The sequence below is a fragment of the Astyanax mexicanus genome, chromosome 17, assembly GCF_023375975.1.
Source record: "Astyanax mexicanus isolate ESR-SI-001 chromosome 17, AstMex3_surface, whole genome shotgun sequence".
In the NCBI taxonomy this organism is placed as follows: domain Eukaryota; kingdom Metazoa; phylum Chordata; class Actinopteri; order Characiformes; family Acestrorhamphidae; genus Astyanax; species Astyanax mexicanus.
In genome coordinates, this window is record NC_064424.1 from 45,427,612 (window position 1) to 45,440,000 (window position 12,389).

The following is a 12,389-nucleotide window of genomic DNA, read 5'->3' on the forward strand; positions in this document are numbered from 1 at the left end:
TACAATATTTTTATTTGGAATTTGGGAGAATTTTTGTCCATAGTTTATGTTCATTTAATCAAACATAAAATCAGAGAAATTCATTTTTTCCAGAGCTGTAGAAACATGTAATTTGTCAGTTAAATCACTCTTATATCAGAAAAAAACACAAATATGAGAAGGTTTCTGTTTACACACTCTATGTTTATTAGGTGGGTTTTTTTCCTCCGACACTAGAAAGAGCGTTTAAGGGAGAGAAAGCAATATCAAAATCGACCCATTGTACAAAAAAGACACGAGAACTAACAGAAAAGCAAAAGTCAATGAACCTGGAGCCAATCAAACCCACAATTACAGCGGTATAAACTTCGCATAGATATATTCATATTTACATATATATTAATTTTGTAATTACAAGGGAGAGAAAACAAAATGTACAATGCTACAAAAAGTATTTACAAATTAATAAATAATGAGAACACACACACACACACTTGTGTTCACACACACACACACACAAGCACATTCACACACACAAACAGAAAATGAAAACAAAAGGTACAATGGACATTTCATATCATACAAAAATTACAAAAAGAACAGAGTAAAAACGTGTGTTAACTGTTAGAAAGTGTTTTTTTCTCTTTTTCCGCTTTTGTTTCAGTAAAAGAGAGCAAATGGCACCAGCTTGCTGAATGATACTGTTTGTAAGAGCGAGAAAGAAAGTGTTTTGTATTTTTTATTTTTTTGGACAGGCAGTGTTATGAGTGTTTATGAGTGTTTATGAGTTTAAAATGTGTTTTTTTTTTCAGGAGGATCCATACGATCTTTGGCCCTTTTAATTTTTTTTTTTATAGCCATCAAACACAAAAACCCCAACACACCAAATCTAAGCCCAATCATACATACATATATAGACACACACACACACACACACACACACACACACACACACACACACACACACACACACACACACACACACTCAGACTCACATTCACACTCAAACATACAGTGGTGAACACAGCACACACATCCTTAAAAGTTAAAAAGTTAAAGTTAAAATTTAAAAGCACTCTCTTTTTAACTTTTTAACACTGAGTGCAAATCTTCTGTGTGTCAATCTAGAAGTAGCTGATTAACATAAAACAAAAATCAAAAATTTTTGAATTTGCATGTTTATTTTACTATTTTAATATGTGTATAATAAAAACGTTTTTTTGCACTGTGAATATTTCATGCTTACCAAAACATATTACAGAAACATATATATTTTTTAATTTCCCCAAAACAATGTTCGATAGCTTGTTGTAAACAAAAATGTACATTAATAGTTAATCATAAACTATTCTAGGAGATTTGAAATTGAGATTCTGGCAGGGAGTCAGAATTTTGCACATTTTAGCACAAGGACACGGGAAATCCCATCTGATTCACATTCACATTCACATTCATGTGAACATATAAAGACAATATATAAAAGTGACTTAAATATAATGTAAAGAGATCGGATTTTACTGCTGTTTCCAAACTGCTCTGACAAAATTGAACAGATTTTTGTGAGATTAAGGCAAAAAATATATATCTGGGTCACTTCATTCTGGAATTGTGAATGCAGTGGTGTTTCCTATCAAATGGGGTATATGCTGCACCTCCTATTATATACACTATTATTAAATTGTGTATATATGCTACAGCTCCCAATATACACTCAATTATAAAATTGTGTATATTTGAGAGGTTGATTTTTTTTTTTTACCTTTTTTTGCCAATTTTTGTAATGTAAAAGTTAAAGATATGGAATATTATGTAATTTTAAATGCAAAATTTTGAAACTCTGAGCTCCTGAGTGGCATTATCCCTATTATATGAATATCACAAGTTCAATTCCTGGTGGTGCCACAGTCATCCATGGCCAAATGTTCACTAAAAAAGCACATTTGTCTTTTTTTCTCCTTTGCTATTCTGTACAATGCTAGTCTTTGTGGGGCATCTGTTATCAGAGGTAAAATAAAGGGCAGTTAATTAGTTAGTTAGTGTTCTCCTCCAAGCGTGTTGAACTGATCAATAACATTGTTTGCTTACAGCATCTAAAACGAGTACTATTACTGTATTCACACCTGCCCAAACAATCACAGCAAGGGTTAAAACTAAAATATTGAAAAATATGTGTAATTGTTACACTTCTAAATTAAACATGTCCAAAAACGGACGTACTGATACTTTTAAAAAGTACTTTAAAGTACATTAACAAATGACATCATCCATCATTACTGTCCACCACTGTCCGCACACATTTACACCAATGGACACGTGCATATCATCCATATCATCCACAAACTCGTGCACAACAACACACCTAACCACGTCTCAAAGGGCACTCAGCTCCTGGAAATGTGAAAAAAGTCAATACCTGGGTTTAAATCCCAATTTTGACTTTGAAAAGTAAAAGAAAAAAGGACCCAAACACACAATAATCACCCTAAACTCATGCTATTTTCTATTTTTACGCGTAGTTAATGCCTTTACCTTTAACCCTTAACACAGCATTCAGGGAGGAACTCTCTAAAGCACGAAAGCTAATTTCACCAAGTCTCTATCTTTCTTTCTCTCTCTCTCTCTCTTTCTTTCTTTCTTTCTCTTTTTCTCTCTCTCTCTTGCAGTAAGCAGATGATACATCTCATTGCAGTCCCCCAGAGAAGCCACAGGCTGAGCAGAGCTGAAAAATAACCTGATTGGACAGAAATTAACCCACCAAAGTTAGCTAGCTACCTGTTTTACTAAATAGTTATTGAGGTAGTTCACAATAACGTGAGGTCAAAAAACCTCAAAAAAGTTTATCTGAGCCAATTAATTAGTTATTTTTTAAGGTCCACTAATTCCACTGATTTTAGCTGAATCCACCCTCAGCTCAAATTTTGAAAAAAGGTTAAAAAAAAAATGGCTAAAAAAAGGGGTAGTGTAAGAGGGGCACTGGGTGATGTATGGGTTTAGGGGTGGGGCGGGAGGAAGAGCTGATTGGCTGAGCTGCATAGCGTTGAGATTCAGATGGTTGGACGTAGTCAGCAGGGAGTAAGGCGATTTTATTGGTTATTATTGGTTGACTAATCTGCATATTGTGATGATGTGTCTATGTACCAAAGTACTTGGACACATCATCTACGCCTATAGCACAGTTTAACCTGAGAGGGTGCTGCAGAGGCAGAAATTACCACAGTAAAAGCTTTTTATTTTAGTTTTTTAAAGGATAGGATTTTTTTCTAAAATTTCACGAAGAGCTGGTATGTTTTATTACTTCTCAGAAACACATTTCAGTTATTAAAGGAAAAAACCCTAGCTAATCTCACCTTAATCTGTTTTACCTCAGCAATACTTCAGATAGTCAGCTAGCTAGCTACCTTAACTAATTGTTAGCAAGTTAGCTAAACTACATAAAGACTATATAGAGAAATAAACTATTTCTCCCACCCAAGCTGAGGCTCGTTCTGTAGGGCTGCAACTGGATGCTAATGAGAAAGCAGGGGATAGTCTGGTATACACAGTGCTGCCTGACTTTTACATGTAACAGTTAAGAGTTTTCATACCTTAAACAAATGCCCTGATTTTAGCGTAGTGTGTTTTATAATGTTCAGTAAGAGTTAAGATCCAGAAACGGAGATTAATGACATTAATGGCAATGGATTTTGTTCTATTTTTTGTTTTTTGTTTTTCCCAACACCGACTAGACGCAACACCAGAATATCACAGTTCACAAAACAACATTCATCTTTATCTGTCTTCTTTATCTGTCTATCTTTCCATCCACCACCTCTCATCATCTTTCTCTCACGCTTTCTTCTGTCATTGCTAATGTGTTTCCTCTTTTTTTTTAATACACTATAAAGATGAAGGTATTGGGACACATCCTTTTAATTGCTGAAATTAAGAGTTTTTTGCGCACAGAGGTGATTCAAATTAAGCTACTTAGGGCTCCAAGGGGACCGACTCCACACTGATGACTATGGGTTTGAAGTGGAATTTCATATAAATGGCTATTTAAGGTATAAAGGCGCATTAATGCATCTTAAATACATATATGAATATGGAAAGAGCCTTCTGTCTGTATTTTCAATTAATTTTGCTGGATTTATACTTATAAGTTATAAGTTATAAACTTATAGATACTAGTTCGAGCAAAAACTAATTTTTTAAATATAATTTTTCCCATTTTATCCCTAAATTATCTGGTCAATTGTCCCAGCAATTCAATTGTCACTAACGCAGCATTGCTGAGTAGCATCACAGCGCTAACGTTCGAAGGAAAGCGCAGCGACTTGGTTCTGATACATCAGCTCACAGACGCAGCCTTCTGCTGATCCACATCACCCTAGGAGTGATGAGGGGAAAGAGCACCATCTACTGTACCCACCCAGAGAGAGAGTAAGGCCAATAGTGCTCTCTCGGGGCTCCGGTAGCTGATGGCAAGCTGCATAACCAGGATTTGAACCATGGCAGAGGAGTTTTTTTAAAGACATTTACACTTTTGACTTTTGACTCCATGTAGTGGATGTATTGCTAAAGGTCCAAGCCAAAGAAAGAGGTGTCCCAATACTTTTGTCCATATAGCGTAAGTCAACTAGCACTTTACTTTGGGCTTCTCCAATATAATTATAATTCCAGCCAATCACACCAAGCGCATTTTAATGATTCTGGATGTGAAAGTCAGCCCAGAATCCAGTTAGTTAATCCTAAATTCCTACTCCTGCTCTTATTATGACTGAGTAAGTGAGTGAATGATTGATTAGTTAGAGTTTTTTGAGAAATTTGACAATTCATCCATCAGCTAACTCAAACAATCTACTGCTCAACACGACATACAGAACCCATCATCACTATCTCTTAAAGGCAGCCAGGAAAAAAAAAACTGGTCATCAGTCACTCTTCACTTTTTTTTTTTTTAAGCACTTCCCAGTTTGCATGTTGGTGTTGTGGCTAGGTGTCCTCCGTCCAGCTGCGCTGTTCCTTTAGCGAGGTGAGACTCTAAAAGCTCCAGCTGGCGGATGTCAGTGTTAGTTAGCACCAATTAGAGGAAAGACACGCAAAAAAAAAAAAAAAAACAATATGGAAAAAGGAAAAACAATAGGGATCCAGCAGCTTCCGATGCTCGGACCCCGATAAAAGAATCTCTGCAAAAGGAGAAAAGGAGAAACGTAAGGAAAGAAAAGTCACGTGAGAAGAGTGTTTCTTTGTATAATGCCCTTTCTGCTTCACAAAACTGGACATAGAGGTTCTCAGACAGAAAAAAAAATATGGGTCCAATCCGATCCTATATATATATATATTGGTATTAGGTCCGATATCGATGTCATTCACTCAATCAGAAATCGAATGGACAGGGCCGATCCACTCACAGATCCAGATTTCAGTCCACAGCTTGTGCCATAACCCATGAACCTGCCATAATACAGCAGAATAGGCACATCACTGATCCAGACTCCATTCCACATTTTACCAAGTGCCCACAGAAACTTTGTTCTGTAACTTAGTGAGGCAATGTTGTTAGCTTGTTATTTGTTTAGTGATATCATTTGTTTGGAGATATTTTAGATTATTCTGGAAAAATTTGGTGAAAATCTAATTAAGCACCTGCAAGGGTTTCATATTGGACTAAGGCTAAGGCTGCGTTCACACAGCAGGAAAAGTGTCTCAAATCTACTATTCTTAACATTTCTGGCTCTAGATTTTTAAAGTGACCTCAATATACAGCTCTGGACAAAATAAGAGACCAAAATCAGGAGGAAGATGGATGATCACAAGCCATCAAACCTTTAAGCTGAACTGCTCGAATGTTTGCACCAGGAGTAAAGCAGCATAAAGTTATCCAAAAGCAGTGTGTAAGACTGGTGGAGGAGGAGAACATGATGCCAAGATGCATGAAAAAAAACTGTGATTAAAAACCATCAGGATTATTCCACCAAATATTGATTTCTGAACTATTTTAAACTTAAACTCTTTTTTTATGAATATGACCTTGCTTTACTCATTAACATATATCTATAAATAGAAACTGAAGTGCTCTCTTAATTGTTTCCAGAGCTGTATAGGTACTGTATATGTGTATGTATATATGACCTCCTAATGTGCGTGCTTCACATGAAGATTTGGTTTCACACTGATTTAAAATGTTCAAATGTGGTATTGAAATCTGATATATATATATATATATATATATATATATATATATATATATATATATATATATATATATATATATATATATATATATATATATATATATAATCAATAAAAGGCAATTCCAGAGAGCAGGAAGAATTGGCCCAAACTTGGCACTGGCCATGCTGAATTGTTGGGTTAAATGGGGTTTATATATTTGGCAACCGGGTAATTGGCAAAAGTGGTGTTTGGTGATTCCCGTATTTACTTGGCACAAACATTGTGGGCCGATTGTTGTATTATACTTGGCAAAAGGTGTGTTGGCACATTCAGCATGTAGCATGTTGGTGACCTGAGCATGTGGGCCAGAACTGGGCCTAGATTTAAACTAAAGTGGCCAAATTCATAAGATTCATGAGAAAAAAAACAACAACTTTAGCATAATTTAGCATAATTGTACGTTAGAGAGAGCGATTAATGTAAAGCATTGCTTTTTTTGAGCATCAGCTTTTTTCAATACAGATCAAATTAAAACACTAGTGTGAACAGCTTTAAAAGAATTAGAATTAGTTAGACTTCACTTTACTTGCTATGTGAACACAGCCTTAGGTCACAGGTCTGCCATGCCATAATTGCACATCATCATACTACTTTTTGTGGTGTATATTTTTTGCCCTTCTAAAAAACATCTTTAAAAGTCTTTATAAGCGCAATACCAACACTAACAAATATAATTTTAAGGTTAATTGTCAGTCTGAGAATCAGAATCTGTGTCAGTTTTGTAAGCTGTGCACTGGAATCAATAATGTGGATCGGCCCATTACTAGAAAACAAATGAATGCATTCTCTTCCAAAAATCAGATGTATCCACTCATCTCTTCAGTCCAGGCTGAGCCACTACGACCGCAACACCCGAAATCAACGGAAAGAGAAAAAAATAATTGAGCGTAAGCGCGAATGTGCCGTTAGCCTGCAGTCCACTAAGGCAAAAGTTGCGAGAGTCTGCGAGGAGGCACTGTCACCTTCGCTTTCACAAACCGCACCAGGCTGAAACGCACCTGAAACTGGCAGTGAGGGAGTCTGCAACATCGCACGTAGTCCGGTCTGCAGTTTACAGGAAGTGACCTCACAGGACTTGAGTTAACACAGGAAGGGGTTTCTGCAGAGTCTGCAATAGTGGTAAATCCAGGTCAGCCCTCGGGCGGATTTGTACTTCTCCGGACCTGGATTTGCCGCCTCTGAGCGTCTGTAAACGAAGCATCCACCCATAACCACCACCATAACCACCATAATCACTACCATAACCACCACCATAACCATAACTACCACTACCGCCGCCGCTGCTGCTGCTCTGAATGCCTGCTGTGTGCGACTTCCTGAGCTGGCAGTGACGTTTTTTCCCAGTCTTTAGGGCCTGACCTTAGAACTTATCCTAGCCGCTTATCCACAGCAGGTCTCGATTAGCCAGGCTGCTGTAATGAAACAGCAGGAGCTGAAGCCCGTCGAGTGAGGAAGGACAGGTGAGAGTCTGTTTGGACACTTAAGGGGTCAGAAAATCCCCTTGGCGATCCTCAGGCCCTTCTGCTTCATCCGGGGCAGGGTGGAGCTGGCCACGTGCTTGGTGCGGCCCGTCCGCGGGAAGCCGCGCTTCTTCAGGACAAAGTCGTAGTTAGCTGAGGAGTTCATGGCGTAGAAAACGTTGGCGTTGTCTGGAATCTTCAGCTCTGTGGAGAAGCAGGAGTTGAATCATTTAAAAAGTAATAAAGAGTAATATTCTCCCAAATTTAACTCAAATGTATATCAGTATCACTTTATTAGGATGGTCCGTTATAGATGCCTCATAAATGCTAACATTCGACTGTATGAACTCTTAGGGCGTTTTCACACCTGTAGTTTGTTTCTTTGGTTCGGATCAGTTGATGAGTTTGTTTATTTGGAGTGTTTCTCCCTCAGTTTGGTTTGTTTTCACACAGGTATAAACATGAAAGCACTAAAACCATAAATCAATCCTACATCAAACTACATGTGCTCAATCTGCTTTTGGTGGGAGAGAAAGGAAGAAAGATTGCTTTAATGCACATGTACTAAATAGAAAATAATTCTATGGGCCGTATTTTAGTGATCTATAGCGCACCAGTCAATTGCGTATCACACAGCTGGATTTTTGGTATCATAAGGGTGCAAAAAATACCTCTACCTGTGCAAAACCATGTACTAATGTGGTTTGTAGATAATTTTGGGCTAAACATGAAATAAACCAATCAGCGTGTCAGTTGTCATTTTCTTTAAGAGGCAGGTGAGCTCTGACTTTGGCGCGTTCGTATCTTAACAGTGTGGCACTTTTGTGCGTCTCAGCAGAGTCAGATACTGACCTGTGCATACACACTGTAAAGGGAACAGCAGTGTTATTTTATTCTTTATTCTGTTTATGTGGAGTTAACACAGTTGGGGTGTACACAGCATGCTGGGGGCACCTATAGGCTGACTGTTGTCTAGGTTTTAATCAGTCAGTGGAGCTGACTCCTGTGTTTTCTGCCGTCAAAATAGAAACACGCCAGAAATTTACTTGAACACACCTTACTTTCAGACCACCACGTCCATCAGTGTAGATTTATTCCTAAGCGCTGATGCTATTTTAACAGCGTGGGGGCAAGGTGTGAAAATAAACTGTTTATGAGGCGTAAGATAGCAATGAGTGTTGTGACATGACCCTAGATGTTTTTTTTTTTTTTTTCGTTTTTATTCAGTGCAACTTACAGAAACATACAATTTACAATATCATACATATCGTTTCAGACCAAACCTTTTTCTTATCATGATTTAAAAGTAATATTCCATGATAAATGACTGTATATATTCTGGAAGAGAACAGGTTATATGTGGTGTAAGGTCTCACCTTTCTCCTCACTGATTTTCTGAACCAGCTCATAGTCTTCTGGCCTCTCTCGGTCTAGGTTGTGTTTCACCATGGCCTTCCTGATCACCGCAGGAGTCTTATCCTGACTCGTTACCTGAAACACACACACACACACACATATATAATCATGCTTATGGATCTAATAAAAGCCTTTTAATTACCTTTAAGCTTTAAAGGGGCACTAAACCGCCTGATTTTGCTGACTCTTCACTCAGCTCTAATTTGAAAAATGCTAAAAAATGGGAATGCTAGTTTGGGAGGGGCACTGGGTGATGTATAGGTTTAGAGGAGGGGCACTGGGTGATGTATGGGTTTAGAGGAGGGGTACTGGGTGATGTATGGGTTTAGAGGTGGTTAGAAGGAAGAGCTGATAGCACACACTGTTCTGTAACGTGATGATTCTCTTAGGATTTTTAGGATTTGATGGGTTAAATACCTGCAGTGATTCTGTAGAGAGAGGGCCTGGACCCTGGTGTAAGAGTGTGTGTGTGTGTGTGTGTGTGTGTGTGTGTGTGTGTGTCACTCTGTAACTCACCAGGATGCTCTTGTACATGTTCCCGTTGTCCACGTCCAGGCTGACCCTGATGATGCAGCAGTCGTCCACCTGCTGGTTGTAGAGCGGGAGAGAGAGGGACGAGTAGCTGGACACGCCGGAGACGGAGCGCTTGTGCGAGCGAGACAGAGTGACCGGAGTGGACGAGACGGAGGAGGACGAGGCACTGCTGGAGCCCGAGCCCGAGCCCAGGGCAGAGGCATCGAGAGACGAGAGAGACGTGGACTCCCAGAACTACAGAGAGAGAGAGACAAGAATGGAGACAAAAAAATGGAGTCAGAAAAGAGACAATGCAGGAAACAGAGACAAAGAGCAAAGAGAAAGAAAGAGGGGTAGAAAGAGGAGAAAAAGGAGAAAAATAAACAGAGAGAAGAGGGTTGAAGCAGGGACATAAAGGTGCGCAAAAGAAAGAGCAAAAGGGAAACAGAAAGAAAGAATAAAATAGAAGAATTGGGGAGTGAGACAGAGGCAGAGAGAAAGAGAGAGAGACAAGAATAGAGATAGAAAGATTTAGTGGAAGAAAGAATGGAGAGAGAGAAAAAAAAAGTGAGAAAGTGCAGGAACCAGAGACAGATAGGGAAAAAGAAAAAGGGAAGAGAGAGGAGCAACAAGCAAAAAGAGAAAAAGAAACAGAGAGAAGAGGGTTGAAGCAGGGCAATAGATGGAGGGCAAAATGAAGAGAGAAAAAGGTGGAGAGAAGGTAAAAGGAAAGAAAGAAAGAGTAAAAATAGGAGAATTGGGGGAGGGAGAGAGAGAGATGTGGGTGGAGAGGACAGAGAGAGAAACATGAATGGAGAAGAAAAATATTTAAAGGAAGAAAGAATGGAAAAAGAGAGAACAGAAAGAGGAGGGAAAAGAAACAAATAATCAGAAAAGAGACAAAGCAGGAAGACAGAGAGGGAGAAAGAAAATGGGTAGAGAGAAGAAGCAGGGAAATAAAAGGAGGGCAAAAGAAAAGAGAGAGCAAAAGTTGAAGAAAGGGGAAACAGAAAGAAAGAGTAAAAAAAAGTGAGAGAGAGAGATTAAAATGTGTTGTTTTTTGCAAAACATGAAAGAAACATGAATACCCAGATGAGACAGATAGAGAAAAATAATGAAGAAAAAAATGATAAATATGTAATAACCCTTAGAAGTCACAGTTGTCATAAAGTTATCACAAAACTGCTGCTGTTGCATCATTGCCTCGGTTCTGATACATCAGCTCACAGACGCAGCCTTGTGCTGATCCACATCACCCTAGGAGTGATGAGGGGAAAGAGAGAGCGCGTCATCTACTGTACTGTACCCACCCAGAGAGAGAACAAGGCCAATTGTGCTCTCTCAGGGCTCTGGCAGCTTCAGCTGATGGGGAGATGCATGACCGGGATTCGAACTAGCAATCTCTTGATCATCTTCTAAGACTTCTAAGGGTTAAACGTGTTTCTGTCCTTTGTACTGAATGAATATATGATGAAGATATGATGAAGATGAGGCTTTTTCAGGCACCATCTGAAGACACATTTATAAGACTAGGATAGTCAGCTTATGGATGCATTATGAATACATTCTCTACACTGAGCAGCCATAACATTATAACCACTGACAAGTGAAGTGAATTGAATAAGACAGCCTGTTTGGTTCCAGTGGTTGTTTTGATGATATAAGCATGACCTAGACACTATTAAGCAAGTGGTTTTAATGTTATGGCTGAATTCACAAGATCGGGGGAATGAGAGCGACGATTAGAAAAAGAATGGAGGTTAAGTAACAGCACACAGATTGATGCAGTGAAGAAGTGAAGAAATGAAATCACACAGCACTGTTAAGAAATGTGAAAAGGTTAAAGTTAGTGACTGTTTTATACAGAAGTGAATCTTTTTTTTTAAAGGAGAACTCTGGTGTAAAATTGACTTTTGTTGTAGTAAAACATGATAAAAAGTTCTTATCTTTGATGAATAGCTCACCTCCATTTTTCTAAAGCGTTCAGAGATCCAGACATTTTAACAGTTTGCTCAAACATCCTTCAGACTGGGTGAAACAGGGCATAATTTACCCAAAAAACACGCTTTTTACACTGTTATCCAGTAGCTTAAATAGCTCCACATATCATTGTTAGAATGCATAAGAAGCTTTTTAAAAACATCTGTTTACATCCCTGCCATACACCGCCATCTTAAGGCAGGGGCGCAACTACATAATTTTTTGGGGGGTATGCAAACTTAGTCTCTGCGCCCCCGGGGGGCAGGAGATGCTATTAAAATCGTCAACGTCCTGTCATTACTTTCCCACCGCACTCCGCAAATTGATTTGGGGCTTTGATTTGGCGCCCCCTCTTGTGCAGCGCCCCTATGCGTCGCATAGGCTGCATACCCCCTTTTTGCGCCACTGTCTTAAGGTTAAGTCATGAAGAATAAAGTGTAGAGGGTACCACTTTAAAATAAGACCGCCTTTATAAAGGGTTTATAAATGGTTTACAAATAGTTTATTAATGGTTAGTTATTAGGTTGTAAATGCCTTAAAAATCATTAATAATCAGTTATAACACATAAATTTATAGATGACTGTGGGTTCCCTATTTGGCAAACAACAGGTCATAGTCGCCCTTTCTACGTATGTGTTATAACTGATTATTAATGATTTTTAAGGCATTTACAACCTAATTAGTAACCATTAATAAACCAGGATGTGTGCTGTGCTTGAACTGCAGCTTCAGCTGGTATAACAGAGATGAAGGCGAAGGGAAAAGAAAACAGAATGGTTTGAGTTTGTGCCTTTCCAGACTGCAGCAAATGAAAAGATGAAAAGTTA

The 12,389-nt window shown here is 38.6% G+C and overlaps 1 protein-coding gene across 3 annotated transcripts in view; it reads right to left on the reverse strand.

The window, feature by feature from the left end:
* Positions 1–6,210: 6,210 nt before the first annotated feature.
* Positions 6,211–12,389, reverse strand: part of LOC103041981 (ral guanine nucleotide dissociation stimulator-like) — a 94,441-nt gene continuing 88,262 nt past the window's right edge. For 2 of the 3 annotated variants that reach the window (XM_049466354.1, XM_049466353.1), the window contains exons 15-17: positions 9,585–9,836; positions 9,029–9,143; positions 6,211–7,856 (exon numbers count right to left, since the gene is read on the reverse strand). In XM_049466354.1, coding sequence (XP_049322311.1) covers positions 7,681–7,856; positions 9,029–9,143; positions 9,585–9,836 — 543 coding nt within the window. In that variant the 3' untranslated portion in view covers positions 6,211–7,680. The remainder of the gene's footprint in view (positions 7,857–9,028; positions 9,144–9,584; positions 9,837–12,389) is intronic. The other variant, XM_049466355.1, reaches the window with a different exon arrangement.